Below are 21622 nucleotides of genomic sequence, written 5' to 3'. Positions count from 1 at the left end.
CGCCCAAATACTGAAAGTATGACTCTCTAGACACCTACATGTGTCTGCCCATGTGCCAGTGTGTCTCTGTGTGTGTGTGTGTGTGTGTGTGTGTGTGTGTGTGTGTGTGTGTGTGTGACATTAGCCAGTTCCAGCCATGTAGTCTGTAGCCATAATAATCGTCAACAAAGAAAGCAGTAGCTATGTAGACCTCCCACAAAGTGAAAATGTTACACACAAACGCACACACACAAACCGAGTCATTCCCACTGACTTTCATTCACTGAACCATAAAATGTATCACGTAATACAGTATGTGTGCAATATGTGTAAGTGTCTAAGATGAGTTTATAACTCAGATGTCAGCAACATTTGAGAACACCAAGAGAGGTGAGTTTTTTGTCCAGAATCCATATTTCAAAGATGATTTAGTTTGGTGTAGACTAACAATGATGCCAGGGAGGGATTCCAGAAAAGTGGAGAGCATAAATTTGGAGATCAGACCTTAATTTTTCAGACATCAGCTGATTTTAATAGATGAAACCAATTGAACTTGATTTCTAATACACTGAGACCAAATTCTGTGCATCTGCAGACCCTTCATTATCAGTTGTTTTCTTATAATGAAACACCCGAATTCAACTTTACCTTTACCTCTACTCAATTAGTTAATCGTATACCTAAGTCCTGGCATGGTTAATATGAGGAAAGGTTGTGGTTAAGGCAAACCTTGCAGATCTGTGAAAGGACATAAACTCTGGACACCTGCATGAAAGTCAGGCACAGTATATTCCCATCCACCACAACTTTGCTCAGCGCTGTGCTTTATAAAAGACATGGTCCCTTCTGCATTGACGCCGAATATTGGCTCTGGATGTAAATTGTGAAGTGCAGAATTATTCGATACGGACATATTTACTGGGGATACTGGGCTGTTTTAGAACATGTCAGTCAATTTAATGATTTCCTGGGACTTCCATAAGACTGCAAAGCTGCACTAAAGAACCCTTGGCCATGTGGGAGTCTTATACAATCTGTAACTTGTTGTGGAAACACACACACACACACACGCAGATTTCAGCACTTATTTTTTGACCTCACACTGAGCTGGAGCTTCAATTTATACTGACTGTACTGCCACATGTCACCTTACAGTAAATAACCTGGAAACAGCATTTCCCAGAATTCAGGAGGAGATTGAAGACAGACACCCTCAGCTGACATCATCATAACTCTACAACAGCACTTAGACCGTCGGTTGGGTTTCAGCTGCTACAACAGAGATTTATTTTGGAATCAGAGAGCCACCAACTGAAAAACAATACAATCTTACAACATGATTAATAGCGTGAAATTAAATCAAACCATGATAACGTTAAAACACTTTTAAGCATCACTACATAAATGACAAAGATATAACAAATCATTCACAGGGTAGTGAACCTGGGTAATTTTTTACCATGATTGATTATTGCTGCCTTGTTTTCTTCCTCTTTGTTGATCATTGCTGAATTTAAGAGTTTGAACTCTGCGTTACAGAGTTTTCTACCCACTAATTCATTGTGCTGCCCAGGAAACTATGTGAGTCTTGGAAAAAAAAAAAGTTTGAAACAAGCAGTCTGGGGTTTCACTATAAAAACTGCAACAGTGACATAAAACTGAAAGCTTTGTTGAGGAAAGAATCTGTCTTTTCTATCATCTTATGCACATGATTGTAATTATGGGGGACATTACATTTGTTTAGTGGTTTGACTTTTGTTAGTGATGGAGCGCAGTGTGTATACGACTCCATTGTGCTTTTACTACTGAAATCCACCCCATCAACACATGCACACACAAATACACACACACACAAAAGTAGGCCAGAAGCCAGTTGCCAGGTTTTTTAAAACATCCTTTAGGAAAAATAAAGCATCTCAAATCAGAGCCAGATCATTAGTCCAGTCTGTGAGAGGGGAAAAATGGGGTCAACAATCAACAAAAGCTTTAAGCTTCTTAAAAATCCCACTCACAGACTCTGCTGCACCTTTTGTCTCCTCCAGACTCTTGTCGTCTCCCATTTCTCAATTTATTTTGTCTTTTCTTCTCCCTGCTTCTCCTGTCTTCACCTGCCACTCGGCATTTTATTGTTTTCTCTCCACTTCTCCATCACGCCTCCCCATTCAACTCCTGCTCTCCCTCACTTCTCTCCTCCTTCCCTCTCCCCCTCTTCGTCTTCCCCCTCCTGCAGCTTTCCAAGGAGCCAGGTCTGTTTTTGATTAGCGTTCTCATGTAAACCTAAATTGTGATTAAACACTGTGCGAGTGTGTTTGGCCCCATATCATGTTTGCCTCTTTCTTAAATATATGTACAGACAGACACACACACACACACACATAAGCAAAGTCAGAGACATGTATATAAGCAGACATGTACAAACAAATGCAAGACATATACAAACATATAAGCAAATACGCAGACGCAAGCAGAGACACAAATTACTAAACTATGTATACACATTTAACATAAAAGTTCATACATGAGAATATATACAAATACATACTACACACTGTATATTCATACACATATATACCCTAATTGCTTACATTAAGCCATGCAACTTCAATCACAATCATGTACATAAGCACACATATAACACACAAATGGACACACACACATGGGTATACAGTATGTGCCTACACACACCCCTATTAGAGTAAACAGGTCGAGGAGAAAGTCACTGAGTATATGTACAAGCAGCTCTGTGGCTATTTCCCCCATCCAACTCACCTTTATTTGCAAGGTTAAATTACTACCACATGCAGCCTCTGTGCTATTTCAGTGCAAACATATAAAAATTCTTTGCCACATAAAAAAAAAAAGAAAAAAAAAAAAAAATCTACAGGCCCCCAGCCTCCCACGAACATTTCATAGGTTCTGGCCCTGCAGCTAACTAGCTAGATGGCTAGCTGCTAAAGTAGGCAGCTGAAAGGGAAAGGTGTTGCTGCCGTGAACTTTTCGACCGCCTGGTTGGTGAATTCACGCTGCTATGAAACACTCTGGTTTCACACAACCACATAGGAAGACGCACGCAGGCCTACACACACAGGCAAACTTTATAACTTTTGGCCTTTTGACTGACTGCATCCACAGCATGAAAATCTTATTCACAAACTTTGACAAGTGTTTAACAATTGGTATGTGAGATTAAAAAAAAAAAAAAAACTTGCACAATAAGATGTGGAATGTCGAAACCCAAAACAACACTTGGACAGCGCACAAAGCATGAGAAACAAAGTCATTTTAACAGCAGGTTGTTCAGAATTGGGAAAAGTTTAAGAACAGAGATGACAAAATTTTATTCATATGTTCCCGCTGTGAGCAGAACAGGGTCAGCAAAGAAGGAAGACTTTGTATATCCACAGGAAACTATTACACAGAAACAACAAAAGCTATGTGTAATTATCTTTTCTTTTATCCCACTGGACTGCCTGTCTGAGTCTTTGTCCTGCACATCTATACCTGTAAGAAGCCAATAACAGACCCAGTGTGTTGATTTTATCCAGGTGATGTTAAAGAAATTAGGTTACTGCAGAAATCCAACAGATACCCAGTTACTTGTTCATTTATTAACTATCACAAATTCTACTTAAAAGTGTTTTTTCAAAAAGTATGAACGAATGTATGAAAGTTTAGGAATGAAACTTTTCCTGGATTTTCCAAATCTTTCAAATTATCTCAATATCATTTCCTCTCACTCTCTTTTTATTTTTATTTTCTTTTATTCGGTCTCTCCCTCCTGGTTTTCGGTATCTCTCTGCAGTGTGTATTTATCTAAATATGTCTTGGGACAAAATCACACTGCTGTCTGGGCTGTGGGAAACACACACACACACACACACACACACACACACACACACACACACACACACACACACACACAAGCCGCTAAGAGCAGCCTTCTTTTAGATGAGCTCTGGTCACGTTCCCTCTCTTTCTTCCTTTCCCTGAATACCAGTGAATCTCAGTGTGGGCCTTGTGGTGCAGCTCCATCCTGGAGACAATGGGCCTCCTCGTGCAGCTTCATGCCAGAACACCCACTGCCATTTCAACTATATGCTGACATGTTAATCCTTGCTTTAGGAAGCAATAGACCGAGTAATATTTCGAAACTGAATATAAGTAAGATTGATAAACTTAACAGAAATACACACACAGTGTACAACTGTGTATGGGCCCTGTGGTGCAGCTGCATGTCAGGTCCTACAAGCTTTGTGGTGTAGCTGCATACCATGGTTTGTCCTTCTGAGTCATGTTTAATTATTAGGAAGTTCTGTCGTGGGTGTGTGGTTTAGCATCAAGTCTGCCATGCACCAACACACACACACACACAAACACGCATACACGCACCAACCCACACATGCAGACCCACAATTCTGCATCCAGCGCCTGTGGTGTTAAATCAGCAGGAGAGTTGGCGTGAGAGAGACTTCATTTGTGTGTGCTTCTGTGTGCGTGTGTGTGTGTGTGCGTGCTTCTGTGTGCGTGTGTGTGTGTGTGTGTGTGTGTGTGTGTGTGTGTGTGTGTGTGTGTTTGTGTGTTTGTGTTTTTGAGCCTTATTTGTTTCTCGCCAGCACCCAGTGGCGTGAAAACCAAACAAAGGGCCTGGAGACTGGTGACAAGAAAACAATCTTACAATCCCTGACAGCAATACAAAGATCAAAGCTGTTGGTTGTGTTTATGTGTGGGTGTGTGCAACAGAGCAAGTGCCTATGAAAAAAGAAGAAAAGAAGAAAGTATAGAAAATGAGTGAACTAGCCCATGATGAAAAAGTACGAGACACTCGTGAGTTCAAGCAGTTTACATTCACCCCTCACCCTTCCAGGCCATTCCCACCAATCGCCACTGAGGCCCCCTCTGTCGCAGCCAATCACTGAACACACAGAGTACACCCACTTCCTGTAACACTAACCGTAACATTCCAGCAGGTAAACTATGGCAGTCGCCTCTAAATGGACAATTAGCCAAGATTAAAGGCAACCTCCTCGTCTTTCTCCATTAACTTAATTAGGAGGAAAAGACATCTCAAATGACCCTCCGCTCCCTTCAGCCTTCCCTCCCGCTCTCATTCCTCTCTCTCCATCCAGCTTCTCTTCCCCTGACTTCACCAGCTAAGTTGTATTTACAGTAACAGCGCACTGGGAGCTCCACTAAAGCACTTGGAGGTTAAGTGCCTTGCTCAAGGGTATCCTAATGGTGCTGAGGAGCATGTCTCATTACCATTCAATCATTTCAATCATCAGCGCTGGGATTTAGACTGGTAACTTTCCAGGTCATGATTCGTTGACCAGTAGACTTTTGTCAGCCATTTTCATTCCCAACCCCCCCAAACAACTTTTTCTTGTTCCCAGCCTTCAGCTACACTTAATGTTTTAGGTATTATCCAGGCGGGCCAACAGTGAGTGAACATGTAGGGGATTAAGCATCTTTCTCAAGGACACTTTGATTGGATAAAATCCTTCACCAGCATCCCTGTGGACAGAGACTCACTCCGCTCTCCATTAAGTCAAAACCCTTTTAGGCTGCATGTTTGGCTGCTGGTATCCCTGTTGTGATGCATTTTATGGGGTATAGTGAGGACACCAAGGGAGAACAGCAGCGGTTTTGGTGAGAGCAGGAAGAAGCTGAAAACTAAAGAAAGACACAGGGCTATACTAGAGCCGGTAATCAAACAGAAATGTGAAGGTTAGATTCTTGAATAAGACGTCATTTTGTTAGATTTTTATTGTTTAGAATAGCTTTTTATTTTTTTATATTTTGCAATACCACATTCGCTAATTTACAATAAATATGAATTTAAATCAAAGTTCTCCAGTGGAATGCAGTTTCGTATTGTTCAATGAAGCATAATCTTTGTTGGCCACAAGTGGCAGGTACTGGATCAATGCTAAAACATTGTGAGGAGAGAAGGGTCATAAAAGTAAAGTCACGCATTGACTCAATTATGTCCAGTTTGCTAGCATTGGCTACCATTAGCCACCTTAAGCTACTGGTCATACCAGACCAAGTAAAGCTGTAGGAGTATTGAATGAATTGTGTTGATGAATTCAACTTCATTTGTGAGAGGCAGATTGTGTTATTTCATCTTTAAAAAGTTACACAGTCTTAAACAGTATAGTTCAGTATTTCTGTATCCAATGTTAAAAGATGGTGAAAAATCACCTTCTACATTATGTAATACTGAGAATCTGAAGTTGCAGTGGTGAGGGAAAAGAGGAAATATCTCTCGAGTCTGACGTTACTCTCATTTTTCTTCTTCCTCGCACCCCCTCTCCTCTCATGCAAGCCAATCAACTGTAACCTGAGCTCTTTAATGGGGGAGAATGATGCTGCTTCATGAGCATCACTGGCAGTAAACCAGCACTGGTTCAAATGACGGTGCACTCAGGGTCCCTGCACACAGTATACACTCACACACTTTCACAGACACACACATAAAACATGCGCACACACACACACACACACACGCACAAACTCCCAGAGGAGAAAGTGAAGATAACAGGATGAGACTCAGTCTGGGTCAGTGTTATTAGACAGGAGACTAACAGCCATCAAGTCACTTAGCAAAATAAACCCTCCCTGATAGACTGTGATGTGCACTGATGCACAAAACCATCGGCTTGCATTTTTCCATCCGAGCCATCATGAAAAAATCCTGTTGCTTTTCAAACCAGAAATTCACTGCCTTGCTAGCAAATGTATTATACTCAAAGCTCGAGCTTACTGTGTGCGATACTGTGTGTCTCTGTGCATGTGCTGTGAGACCACAGTCTCTGCAAACTGTGGGGGGAAAGGACCACAGACTGCACACACTGAAACCCACAGACTCCAGTCCTTCATCCATCTCACCATGCCGATCTTTGTCCCCCCACTGAGCACCTAGTGTGGCCACGGACTCCAATCCCTTCATCCATCTACCCCACAGTTTTCATCCTCTACTAGCATCCTTTCATCCATCCATCTCCCCCCTTCACATGACCGCCCTGATACCTATCGTTCATCTGTCATTGTCAGGCAGTCACCAGCCGCACTTACTACTCAATTAAAGCATTTTCCAATAAGAGACAACCTCTTCGACTCTAGCTCCAAATCGTTTGCTTCGTTCATCCCCGCAGGATCCAAGACTCTGGTAAAAACTATTATCCAGCCTGATACCTCTTGCCCTTACCTCCCACCCTCCTCAAAAGCAAAACCTCCAACCTATGCCTATTTTCCCTTAATGCTAGTCCAGCTCCTTCCCTCTCCTCTCGTCTCCAAACCTCAGACCACAGGGCTTTAATAGGAGGGTTAAGAGGTAATTCCTATCACACTGCCATCATTTAATATCTAACCACGGCTGACAGAGAGGAAGGTTACGAACCTAAACCAGAAAGCCACCAGCAAACCTCCCTGTCTCCTCCTCCTTGCTCTCCTGCTGTTATTCTCTCTTTCAACTCCCCTCCCTCTGACTTCCATTTTTTTCATCTCCTCTCTTTCTCTCTCACACTCTCTCTCTCGTCTATATACCTTGCTATTTACATTTCCGACACTTCCTCAGTTTGCAGGAGCACACAGCGCGGATGAGACAAAAAGAACCGAAAAGAAAGAAGGAGGAGAAAAACTAGAAAAGTGGAAAGAAAAAAATAAGGAGCAGGAGGAAACTCCAGACACTGTAATTTAGATTGTGCTGATGGCAAAGTAGGGATATAAAGAACATGAGATTTATAATGTTAAGTTTGGAACATGTTCACCCTTTCCACTCTCTTACTGAGTTGTCGGAGAGCTCTATAGGGATCCATATTCGACCGGTGATAAATAAAAGCTATCGAGACCAATTAGGGGTTTTATGGAATAGTAAGCCAGGCAGTGGAGGAAATAAGACTGTCACTCATGAAGAACAAGAGAAGGGGTCGGAAAAGGGAAATAAACACAGAGGGATGTGGCATTCGTAAAAGTGTGTGTGTGTGTGTGTGTGCGTGTGTGTGTGTTTGCATCTGTCACTGTGTGTCCCTGATGTTCACATGACGGGTCTTGACTGTGTGTGATCCAGCAAGCCGCAGTTGACGTAAATGAATGTTTGCTTTCCGCCATAACAGTCTACTTTGCTGTCTTCGGCAATACATCACACATCACCACAAATATATGAAACACACGATCGGTCTGTCCCGAGTTTTAAATAGAGGATTCACAGTGTGCACCCCGCCGAGAAGATTTCATCTTCCTGTGGCTTTCCTGCCAACGCAGGAGGTCACATTGAGAAAGTGTTACAGAAAATACAAACCACATCTGTGAAAGAGAAAATTTCCCCAATACAAAACATTTTAATAGATTGCAAGCCTAAAGAGCATAATGTCACTGTACCATGTGTTCCTAAAATAATAACTTTCCTTGAGATAAGAAAAATAGAATTGTTTTAAGGTTAATGACTGAGTGTGTTTTTTGAAAAATTCAATTAGTTTTTCGTGGGTTTTTTTTGCCTGAGGTGTACGAGAGTGACCTGAACCCACAAAAGAACATTTTAATAACAAAATATGCTGATGCACAGTTTTCACTAGACAGCGATGATCTATTATTTACTGTAGATCAGTGGTTCCAGAGGTCCTTGAGGGGGTTCCTGGGGTCCCCAGCAAAAAGGGGAATAATTTATTTTCACTATAATTCCATCCTGACAGAATGTATGACTATTTTGGTCACGGGTTTCAAACACTTTCTGTAATAAAACATCTAAAAGCTAAAATCTTATCAGATGGGGGCCAGTGGTCTAATTTGTTTCAGGTTAGGGGTCCTTGATGGGAAAAAGTTTGAGAGTTTGAGTAATGTTGGAAGAATCATACTGTGGACAGAAGATGTGATGTCGCCTAGGTTTCATGATTCATTTCAAAATCTCTCTCCAATCAATCAGCAATCATTTCAGACATACAGTATCTTTGGACATTCTGACACATTCTGACTCTGCAGCGACTCTGGTTTGCAATTGGAAACCACTTAAACTGTTACAAACCCAACATGACCATAGCTACCGACCTCAGTGAAGAAGCAAGCAACAAACTTTTCAGACCCGCTCAAGAGCCTCTCCATGAAGTATTCTATTTAGTTCTTGTTGGTCTAATTTGTTTTTTGATCATGTTAAATACCTGAATAAAAAAATTTTAAAAATACATGAATTTCCCCTCGGGGATAAATAAAGTATCTACCTATCTATCTAAAACTTGAGTAATGTCAAAAACACAAAAAGGCCATACACAGAGGAACATGCTTTTTCAACACAGAGAGGTTTCAGTAGCTTCCAAGGTGTTCTGCCTCATGGAAACATTATAAAAGAGAGGTGAGAAGTTTAATGTCCCAGTGCTGGTGTTCCCTGTCCTTAAGAACCACGAAACAAAGGCATGCACACACACAGTGTATCAATATAATGTATGCCTGCATACACATATACATACATGACATCTCAGCTCAAGAACGCAGACAACAATGATGGCGGACACAAACAAAGCAAGCAAGCACTAGTTACACGCACACACACAGTCCACCTCAAGCTTCACTTGAAGGCAGCCCAATATAAACAGCTATAAAGTTTAGAAGGTGTTTCAACCTTCAGCCCGAGCTGACGGAGACTCTCTAAGGATAAGACAAATAGAAAACCTGAGTGGAAAGAAAGAGTGCAGACAGAGAGCGCACATGGGAAGAACAGGAGACAGGGTGGGTGCACCTCAGGGACTAAAACACAGAAATGGAGAGAGAGAGAGATAGAAAAGGAGAGAGGAGAAGGGAGTATGTCTGGGAATGTGAGATGAAAAAGAGAAAGAAGGAGGGCAAGTGGGAGGCTTCGCTGCATCAGTGTGACCTGCTGTTACACTCTGAATACTCTGGGAAAACTCCATATTCCCGAATAAAAATTCTTCACCGGTCCAAGAAAAACATTCACTCCAGGCACACTTTCACCTCTTAAAATAGTGCACGCACGCACGCACACACATACACACACATCTGACACACACACGCACTTTTTCAACCTCTCAACAGGAGCACAGTGCAGTACTGTGTCACCTGGCGCGGGACTTGAACCCTCAACCCGGATAAAAGTTCTGACATTGCACCGTGACCGTGTTTTCAAATGGATCAGGTAACACATCAAAAGAGACAGAAAAGGGGAGAGAGAGAAAGAGTGATGGAGGCAGAGTCGGAGAGAGATGGGAGAGTTGGACCGTTGAACGGAGAGATGGAAAAACAAGAAAGGTGTACTCACAGTCGTCCTAGTTTGGGGTTGGACTGGAAGAGAAGCTCTGGGAGAAACTGGAGTTTGTTTCGGTTCAGACGACTGCGAAGGAAGAAAGTAAAATACATTGTAAACCTTATGAACATGAACGCACGCTAATAAATCACACAGATTCATGCTTTTGTGTTGACTGAACTATCAGCACCCAGCCGAGAGCATCACCTTGAATGTCAGTGGGTTCATAGATCAAAGGTGAAACTCATGGGAAAGTCTGTCTGCTTTCCTGTGATCATGACCTACAGGTTATCATAACCTGTGTGTGTGTGTGTGTGTGTGTCGGTTACAGGTTATCATGCCGTAAGCTCTCTAAAGCCAGTTATCACTATCATTCCCGCATGTGCTTTGACCTGGGAGTGAGAGAAGGACCAAGTCTGGGCTCCCAGCGTCTTCCAGTCATCTCCGCAAAGTTGAATGATATGTTCAATACAAAAACCCTAGACACAATGCATTCTGGTAAAATTCTTCATCTGGTTTGTGGCTTTATGAAAAGAAGACGGCATCATCAATTCTTAAATTCAGAGAGAGAGAGCCAGGTGCACTACTGTGTATCGAAATGGAAAAAATACGTTTCGTCTTACTGACCTGAATTTTTCTGATTGCACAAAAAAATGCACAAAATGCAGGAGCTTTGCCCAAGAAGTCGTCCTTGATTTATTTTTCTCATGAATCTAAACTGATAGCGTATCCATCCTGTATTAGCCTCACTAATACTGGCTGAGATAAACAAATGTGAAAGGCTTTGCGCTCTTGAACCTGGGCTTTTCAACAAGTGGTTTCAGGTGCGTGCAGCCAACAAAAACAACCTCACGTCATAAACTACGCGAGGCTCCTCAGATGAAAAAAGTCAACTGATTGATTACATGTGTAAAAGACGACAAAATGTGGAAAAAGAATTGACAAAAAAGTGAATCAGGAGAAAGGTACCAAGAGCTCAGCAACTAGTTGGGTACCAGAAGGAATACATCAGTATTTATCTCTACGTTCAGATATATGACAGCAACAGTGGGATTGGCTGGTTTTCATTGATTTCCAGAGGGGTAGCAAAAAAGACTTTTTTTCCTACATGGTTTTTAAGTTTCTAAAGTAAGATGAAGTGAAAACCTTCTTGTACCAGATGCTATCTTATACTTGACACATAAAATACCATTGCATGTATAAGTAGGTTGACCTGAGCATGAAATGAACACATGGCAGTTATTTACAAAGGAATGAGAGGCAGAAGAAGATGGAGTGAGAGAAAAAAAAAGGTGGTGTCGACCAACAGAAAGACGTGTGTGTGAAGAGAATGAGATGAAGTGTATAAGGGTAAAAGATGTGTCTGCTTGTGTGTGTGCGTGTGTGTGTGTGTGTGTGTTTGTGTGCGTGTGTGTGTGTGTGTGTGCGCAGAAGGAGGGCGGGGTTGGCCGCAGCAGAGATAGATGAGGACAGTGTGAGGAGAGGGAGTGAAAGTGTTATCAAACTACCAAAGCATTTGGCTGAGAAACGAGGCATGGAGGGGAAAAAGCAAAGAAAAGGAGGGCGGAGGGGTCGCGGGGTCACAAAGTAGAATCTGTGCCAGAGAAGACACAGACACCAACCTTTTAACCCCTGTGATAATGATAATAAGACCCTGACTCCTGTGAGCACCGATGGAAAGAGAGCTGCTGTCCAAAAAGAGATATCCACCATTTGAAATAATTGACCCCTGCTCCTAGAAAATAACTGCTGGTACGAAAGTAAAGCCCGTGACCGCCTACTATTACAGTTATGAGTCATTTTAAGACATTCGCTCACAAAACAGTTATGGTTTTCAAGAGAAGAATCCTTTGTGTGTATTCACATAATAATGACGAGTTTCTTCTACTTGGAACCTTTGAAATATTACCAACCCACAAGTCTACGGGCACTATATTTTTAAATTTGGAAAATTATATCTATTAGTCAGAATCCCAATAAAGTCCTACAGAAATGGTTTGGAGACTGGAGGGAACTAATCTCACTGGGTTACCGCCTCAAAATTCTGAAGTTTGGTATATTTTATGTGAGAAAAAATAAATTAAAAATCTCTTGAAAAAGCATGTGTTTTCTTTGCAAATTATCCATGAGTAAAAACATTATAAAGCAGTAAAAATCATTGAATTTTCTATTTCAGGCCACCTCTGAGTCCCTTTTTGTTTCTTTCCAATTACCCAATAAGGTGAAAGGCCCAAACATGACTTTATAATTCATGCGTTGACATAAATTAATGTCTTTGCCCAAGGAAATGTCGACATAAACCCCATGTTTTTCACATTGTGACTCCATAAATCACACAGACTCAGCACCAGGACCTCTCACCTTTGACCTCTCACCCTGACAGGCACAACATCAGAGGTCCTGTCAGCTAGGCATTTTAAAAAGCATTTCACTATCAGTAAAGTAAAAGCCCCAACAGTACAGTAGTCTTTTTTTTTTCTTCTAAACCAGAGAGAGCTCATTGTCGTCTTTATCCCGTACACTGTGTGATGTATTTTATTTTGACATGCAACCCGAGTCTACAATCCAATACATGTTAGAGTTGCACAAAATTATATTTTCAAATGACTTGCACAAATGGCTGCCATCTCTTGTGTGACACACAACTGTTTTTCCCACCTAATCTCTCCCTCCCTCTCTCTCCTCAACCTCTGACCCTCCCTGACACACTGCTTTAAAGAGGCTTTTAACATTAAAGCAGCACGTCACCTCACGCTTTCCCTATCAGACGTGTGATCTCCATCTAAAGGCAAGATACACATGTTGCTGCCACTCAACATCTCTGTGCAGTGTGAGTGAAGTTTACTGTCAACTGAACTGATTCTGACTTTCTGTATGTTTCTGCCACTGTACATGTTAACATCGAACTGTCAAGGGGACTTTTACTCTTAAAATCTCCAGATCAATATGGTGTCCTGTGAAAAGGAGAGAGAACCGCACAGAACTCGTCACATGTTGGAGTCACACAGCAAAGTTACTGCAGCTGAATTTATTAAACTGTGGAGAGACAGAGGCTAATTAAAAACTGAGATAGCCAATGAAATCTGACCGACATATCAATGAAGAAAGATCCAGGCCAAGTCCTAACACAACAATGTCAATTCAACACCGCTACGATAGCCAAGTCCTAAGTTTAGAAATGCTGCTCCCAGCAGTTGAAGACCTCAATTATGGCAGCCAGAGGGTGTGTTACATCACCTGAAAAGCCACCTATAAAAAAAACAGCTATAAAATCTGGCCGATTTTTCAAGAGATAACATCTGACGATACACAGTGTGCTGCTCTGTGTTCCTGTCTCATGCTACAGGATCATAAACACTCTGTACAGCAGAAAAAACATGGAAGCCCGTCTTCCTGCAAAAGCTGCCTGTCTGTCATCCCTCCAACCCGGAGTCATAAACACGCAGGTGTGCATATGGGAAGTGTTGTGCTGTGCACTCACACCTCGACCCTATTGACTAGAGGCCTGGTGTGAACTGACGGACACACACTCACACACACACGGAACGAAGCGATATCCATGGGAGATTCCAAGGTAGCCTGTGAAGTGGATAGACTTGGGCATCATCCAGGTACACTCTGTGAGTATGTGCCTTACAAAATGGACAGGACACAGCAGCAGGAAGTCGAATATGTGTGTATGTGTTTGGCAAAAGGGAAAAATAGCAGTAGAAAGTCAAACATCTGTATGTGTGTGAATGTGTGTTTGCAGGCGTGCATATTTTGTTTGTAGCCTGCTGGGGGGGTTTTTTCATGCATAAAATACTTGCTCTGGCTCTGTGTCTTATTCACACACGAGACAGTGTAGTGTAAGATGTAGTACTTACAGTCTCTCCAGCAGCCTGAGGTCTTGGAAGGCTCCTCTCTCGATAACACTGATTTGGTTGTCCTCCAGATGACTACAGTGACAGACACAGAGAGACAGAGAGAGAACAACAGTAGTTACTATCATTTTTAAACAAATCCCTCAGAGTCTTGAGGGAATGACAGTCAAGATAAGGTAGGAATAACCGTCAGCGTCTGAGGAGTCAATAAGAGTGATCATTCACTTTACATAGTTGCAGTACATTTTTCTTTAAAATGATACAATTTCATTTAGGAGGATCTATTCACAGCCAATTTCCCCAGGTTCACACCAGATAAACCTCATTTTCTGGCCACTGAAAATGGCAACATCAGCTGTTTGCCCAAGAGACTTACAGATATTTCAAACATGGATAGAGGCACTTGCACTTTTTAAAAAAATTGTTGTATAAACAAGCAATCAGTGTGCCGAACAAATGAATCTGGCATGAAGAAAAAGTTTAAAAAGTTTAAGACACGCAGCATTTCACAAATGTCACAATCCAGCGAGCCAAAACAAACAATTAACAAGCCATTTCTCTTCCATCCCTCAATGGATATCTTCTCCATTTCTCTTCTGCCTTTCCAATGGTGCTCCCAGTGTAACACATATTCCTCTTTTTCCCTCTCAGCTGTGTGTGTGTGCTGTAATGTTTTTTGGGGCAATCTAAGATTTTCCAGATGGGACAGAGAAAGAGGAGAGAGAACATCTCCGCAGATATGTGTGTTTATACTTTCTGTCTGAGGATGTTAAGAGTGACATCTCCTCAGAGGCAGGAGGAGGAGATCAACAGAAGAGAGTGGCTAATGTGAGAGGAGGAGGAAGAGAGGAGTAAAGAAGTGAAAGGAAAGGGGGAGAAAGGAGGAGGCAGTGAGAGGGAGAGAGAGAGAGAAGGAAATAGAGATGCAAAAATAAAGAGTCACAGAATGACAAGACGGATAGAGCGAGAGAGAAAAAAAGAAAGACAGAGCCAAAAGAGACTAAAGAAGATGTATCAAAAAGAGACACTGTCTGGCCTGCCATGTGGACTTTGAATTGTTTTGGCATGACCTTCTTTTAAATATTCTTTCAAAGAAAAATGTTTAGACATGCAGCTGCATTACAGCCATTAATCCATGGCCTGTCATACTGAGTCTTTACACAAACACACACACACACACACACACACACACACAATCTGTTGGACAGAAATATGCACTTGGCTGAAAGATTACAGAGTCAGACACACACACACTCAAACGTATTCATGCACAAGCACATAAAGAACACAAAGATACATGCACACTTATCCAGTCACTCCTGATCACTTTTCGGCTTCATTAAAAAGAAAAAAAGGCATTTACCAGTATAAAATATATATAGGATAAAAAATATCAATTACACAAAAAAATGGGTAAAATGTTTGATTTTAAAAATGCCATATGCAGCAAAACCACTCCATATTACAACAGGTTCTTTAGTTTGTATAACGACAGAGCAGGAAAAATGACATCTTGTGTGTGTAACTCCTGGAGGAAATTAGCTTAAAACTGTTTTCAAAAATCAAAAAATATTTAGTGGAAATTGCTGAGAAATAAAAAACAATCAGCTGTGTACATCCAGCAGACTTGATCGAGGTTACACACTCAAAAAAAGGCAAACACGCCGACAGGAGGAAATAGTGTACGGAAAAAGCATAGACTTACAGATGCACTAATGAGCAATGTCAGATATGTATGTAAACATGTAAAAGTGTAAACTTAGGTATGTACTTACGCACTGGTAGCAAACATACCCAAACACATACACAAACATGCTCACAGTCCTGACTCCAGCCCATCAGTCACACTTTACAGTCCAGCCCACATTAATCCAGCGTGTTTACTCCAGTGTATCTGCACTTTCACCATGCTGAGAGAAAAACATATCTTGCAAACTGCAGAGAAAGTTAAATTAAGACATAACTTTGAGTAACTATCAGAGTTTATTTGTCCAAATGAGAGATCAACCACATGCTGATTTATTGAATGAAGTTTAGAAAGGCCAGGAATCATAAGCCAAACACATGGTGCTGGGAGTTGATGCTGGCATATTGTTCAGATGAGGTACTGTTTTTATATTGGTCTGTATCAGGCATTAGTCATCAACAGAGAGATGGAGAAAAGAGAGAAAACATGTAATGATTTCATGTGTGTGGGGCCTGGTGTGTCTAATAACTCTTTCATTCAACCGTATTAGAAAGTCTTAGCAACTATTAGAAAAAGCATAATGATGTCACGCTACCTTATGGCAAACTCCGAGCACTTGGCCTCTGAAGGAAATAAGGAAATACTTCAGGGGATATTAACTTCACTTGTTGTTTACACATAATGGATGAAACCACATTCATTTTCCCCAGCCAAATGTTCAATATCAAGCACAAGTTTTCACCTACATCTAAATTTGTTTGGAATTACTCAATTTCGCCAACAATCTGGAAGAAATCTTGCAACGTAAGGCTGCCAAAGATATTACGCTAAGTGTGGCGCATGCAGTATGCATGCAGAGACAAGCTGTGCCTTTGATTACAGCAATGCGATCTGACCGCTCATATTAAGGAATATTCAGACTGCTGGACTGGATTGAGCATTTCTGTACAAATAAATGTTTAATCAGATTACAGCAGGTAGTCTGGTTAAGATGTTTTGATGAGGTCATACAATAAAATTGAGGATTTAAAATACCAACAAATCACCCCAATCAAGATCAATTAAGAAATTTTCATCTCTGTATTCTCTGATTATTGAGGTATTAATGTACAACCCAATCTGTTAGCAGTTGAAAATACAATTGATATGATATAATTATACTGAGTATGTGCTGGAAATTATAGGTTTGGTTGACATTTTGAACAGAAGTCAGATCACATGTAATGGCCAACCACCACACAGACCCCCCCCCCCCCCCCCCCAACCCCCCCCCAAATATCCCCCCTCCCCCCCCCCCCACCCCCCCCCCCCCCCCCTTCCCCACAACCCTCAAGGATAAGCGGAATAGCTAATAGATAGATGGGTAATTATGAATAATTACAAGCTTATATGTAAGCATGGACATCAAGGACTACTTTTTCATGCAGTTATAGTTACTGGACTTTCCTGGGGGGAAGGTTAAAAGCATTTTCCTACATGTAAACTTTTCACATGGGGTGTATGTAAGGGTTAAGCGACCACGAGAAGAACTAGGTATTCACATGTGTGTGTGTGTGTGTGAGATAGAGGAGAGAGGGAGGTCTGATAAAGTAACAGTAATACTTGTTTGACTACAGATGAGGGTCAAGGCTACACTGCTTTTGTCCATCCCTTCATACAACGTGTGTGTGTGTGTGTACACACTTCCTCAGACTATCCACTCTCTTTCCCAAGCCATCTCCCTCCTTTAGAGTGGGGAAATGTCACAGCAGTTTATCACCAACCACATGAAACAAGCTGCTGGCCCACCACACACAAACACACTCTCTCATTCACATACAAACACACACACACAGCCTCTTTTTTATTGGTCCGTGTCACCCTGTCTCAAGTGCTCACGATGCAAATAAAGCTAGCTCTCTCTCTCTCTCTCTCTCTCTCTCTCTCTCTCTCTCTCTCTCTCATAATCACATGTCAATCAAACCTAACCTGATACATTAACTAAATATAAATTCCAAAACCCACCATGGTCCTGACAAGTATGGTTACAGTTTATGCATGTGTGTGTTTGTATTTGAGAGTGCATTAGTACTTACAAATGCAAACACACGCACGCATAAACTTCTGTCCACTCCTCAGCGTAGTTTGTGACGGGAGTGTATTTTTATCTCCTGGTCTGGTGAAAACAGAGTGAGGAGGGAAGCTGCATGCAGCCAACGGTGATTATAGTTATTACAGCCCTCACACACACACACACACAGACACACACACACAGACACACACACACACACACACATTTGAGCCACTTGAGGCAGAAGAGTTGGAGAGCCCTTGAAGTCATTAGGACAGCTGAGAGGACACGAGGAGTCACATTCTACAGAGACGTGCAGCCGTTTAGATATGACGAGTACGACAAACAAGAGCAACATCAGTAATGACCTTAGCATATTGTTGGGGTTAGGGTTTTTTGTTTTTTTTTTAAAGATTAGACAGGCACAGAGGCGTACAGCAGTATACAGAAGGTTCATGGAAATAATGTCCATTTGAGATGTTTACCGACAGCTGCGTGTTTAGACTGCAGTCAATAAATCGCGCTTGGAAGTGATTCTGCCTTGAGATGGACCAGTGGTCAGCCGGGCTCAGCTGTTTTGGCCTCCTTTCAAAGCCCATAACCTAAGCAATTTCTGAACAGATCGTATATCAGAATGGTTGGAATCACCATTTATGACACATCAAGTTAGTTCAGGCTGGACACGCATCAGGCTTTAAGAGGGGATCTCTTTGTGGCCAGTTGGAACAGGAGAAATGATCCAACGAGCAAATAACCTTTCAGTGTAAATATGGGTATGTGAGTATTGTTTAAACCTCTCCTTAAAACCTCAGCTTCACCTGATCCAACAAACATCTATACTGTTCCGAATGTGTTTGCATGGAAGCGCAGGGTCTCTTCTAGTTTAGTTTAATTATATTTGCATGTTTTTAACATATCAACTTTTGCATCTTCAGTCTCAAAAGTCTGTTGCTTGTTCCTGATTTTCAAAAGGCACTCTGCGTCTCTGGATTCCCCAGTATTGCAAAACTTTCAAAATCCAGCATACCCTAACTATTGTTGAGAGAAACGTGGGAGAAAATAGTGAACTCTGAGTTACATTAGCTTTTCTTTTCCTGCGAACAACGACTCACAATTTCTTGATAGCATTTGTCCAGAGATTGCAACATTTTTTCAGCAATTTTATCTCTGCATATCATCATATCTGCACCAGTGTAACATTTTGTTGTTGTGTTGCTTGTTTTATAAATGGGAGTCTTGGTTCTTGTTACTGGCATCTTAGCTCATGATTACTCTATTATTTAACCTAGTAAAAATTCAGTAATTAGGAAATTCGACTCCTTGGATAAGACACTTGCATTCTCTCCTGCCCTGAAATCCCTCATTAGGATGGGAAACTCTATTTTATAGAGACTTGTTTCCCCTATAGCCATATACAGGCCTATTAGGTAAATATAGCATTTGTGTAATTACTCCAGCATGGCAGCTTTTTCTTAATGGGATTCCTTGTAAAGAAACCAATACAGGTCAGAAGGAAAAAGAGGAGAATAGGCACATAAAAAAAAATCCTGGTTCAACCACATACCTAAATACAGCCAACTTCATTCCTAAATGACAGAATAAGTTGTTGACAGTGCCATCTAAATGAGACACCCAACTCCAAAAGCAGCTAGTAAAAGTTTTGTCTTATTTGTCACCTTGGGTTAAGGTTGGGGAAACTACACTGACAATAGAAAGTTAAGTCAATTGTTAGCGGAAAATGTGTCACAAATCACCATCTCATTGTCTAAGAAACACACCAGCATTTACCGTATCAGACTATTTCCAACAACATAACACTCTAATTAAACCTGCTTTCCTTACACCAGCACATTTGTTTAAAGCCATTTGAAGCAAAAATGTAGTCAGAGCACGTTCTTGCTGGTGTTTATGCTTCAGTTATCACATAGATGTTCAAAGATGACACCAGCGAGACAGTAACTCTATCTGGAGTTATTTTGTGACGAACTTTGTATGTGTAAAAAAAAAAATGGTTTAAAAAAACAAATCCTGTAAAAGCTTTTGTTCCGTGGCAGAACAAACTTTGGCACATTCTTTTACTGAAAAACGTAAACAGCTAAAGTAATGTGAACTTGTTGAAATACCTTCACATGCCTTGAGTAATTTAGTGAGTTTATCACCACAAAATATTGAAACAAACAAACTTACAGAATCCTGAGGTTCTTGATGCCGGAGAAGTCCACTTTAGTGATTCTGGTGATGTTGTTTCTGTTCAGATCCCTACAGAGAGAAACACAGAGGTCACAGGGTGAGTTTAACTGAGTATGAAATTAATATAACAAACTGTATTTTGAAAGCATACAATGTCTTTATAAAAAATGCCAAAAAGCAAATGAGCACCCACTGAGTGCGCATGTGTGTGTCTGCATTTGTGTGTCTGTGTGTGTTCTCGCTGTCAGATCAGTCAGACGAAGCGTGAGAATGTCCAACAGCATATGAGCCCACACACATATATACAAGCACACGCGCACACAAATATACAAACACAAACAGAAACCAAAACATACCAACACTTCTACTGTACAGGCACCATGAGAATTACTACACACAAACACACACTCAAAGCTCCTGCTGCTGTGAATTATTGAGAAGAAAATTTTCCAGAAAAAAAATAAAAAAAATAAGAAGTGGGATGAAATTATTTTCTCTTTCCATCATCAGAGTTTAAAAGCTTATCGTGTTTCCTGGCTGTCATTCAATCTGTTTTAACTATGAGTGCACAATGTATACATACTGCAATATGAACTGACTGCCTGAGTGTGTGTGTATAGACTGGTTCCCTTTACACAGCTATGCTGTTTATTGAAACGCTGTCGTACTGGAGGAATTAGGGCAAGGAAAAAAAACACACACACACAAGAGAACGCAGACAAACAAGCCACACAATTTTCTCTCTTATTTCACATACAAACTCTCCATAAGCTTTCACTCACAGACACACACACACACACACACACACTCACACACACACACACACACTCACACTCACACTCACACATAAACAGAGGCAGGTTTTGCCAAGGCAGCCTGCGTGTGTGTTTTTCATAATACACCTAAACATTTATAAATCTGATTTAAGACCATATTAGGTTTCAAAAGGCTTCCCCAAGCTGCCATGGCAAGGACCACTAATAAGAGCCATACCCCGGTCTGAGACAGGGAGGGCTGGTGTGGGCGAGGGCAGCACTTCCCAAAGCCCAAAATGGGGTCCAGAGTCCACCAGGGATCCTTGAAAGGGCTCCAGGATTATGAATAGTTACAATATCTCAACTGATACAATGGGAGGTCACATAAAATGACTGCCGATCAAAGACTCCCACCCACTACAGCAGACCCAGGGATGGAAAGCTGGACTGAATCATAACCAACAACAAATACGTCCTCAGAATGAGGTCCCAGGCAAATAAGGTTTCCATTTGAGGATCCTTGATATGAGAAACAGAAGAGAAGAGAAGAGAAGAGAAGAGAAGAGAAGAGAAGAGAAGAGAAGAGAAGAGAAGAGAAGATCAACATCTTTATATGAACAATTAATCAACTGTAGAATTATTACAGGACTCTGCAGTTCCCCTAACCTTTATGGAGCATTTTAGTATCTTCAAGCTCATTGTTTTGGTTTCACTGCTTTCACCACTCTCATCAACCTCGTTTTTCTAGACACAGCAGCCAGACAGACAAAGTTCAGCCACTACCAGCTGAATATAGTGAAACATTTAGCAGCTTATGAGTCAGATATTTCCCTCAGGAGCTGGAGGAGG

The 21622-nt window shown here is 41.3% G+C and overlaps 1 protein-coding gene across 1 annotated transcript in view; it reads right to left on the bottom strand.

Moving 5' to 3' along the window:
- LOC111232433 (slit homolog 3 protein-like) overlaps positions 1-21622 on the bottom strand; it is a 244102-nt gene that overhangs the window by 206735 nt on the left and 15745 nt on the right. Inside the window, exons 2-4 of the mRNA XM_022759949.1 lie at positions 20016-20087; positions 14095-14166; positions 10244-10315 (exon numbers count right to left, since the gene is read on the bottom strand). Of these exons, the coding sequence (XP_022615670.1) occupies positions 10244-10315; positions 14095-14166; positions 20016-20087 (216 nt within the window). The remainder of the gene's footprint in view (positions 1-10243; positions 10316-14094; positions 14167-20015; positions 20088-21622) is intronic.

The sequence above is a fragment of the Seriola dumerili genome, unplaced genomic scaffold (assembly GCF_002260705.1).
Source record: "Seriola dumerili isolate Sdu_G_001 unplaced genomic scaffold, Sdu_1.0 BDQW01000331.1, whole genome shotgun sequence".
NCBI classification, from domain to species: Eukaryota; Metazoa; Chordata; class Actinopteri; order Carangiformes; family Carangidae; genus Seriola; species Seriola dumerili.
The sequence above is the reverse complement of the archived record's forward strand: the minus strand, read 5'-3'. Positions and strand labels throughout refer to the sequence as shown.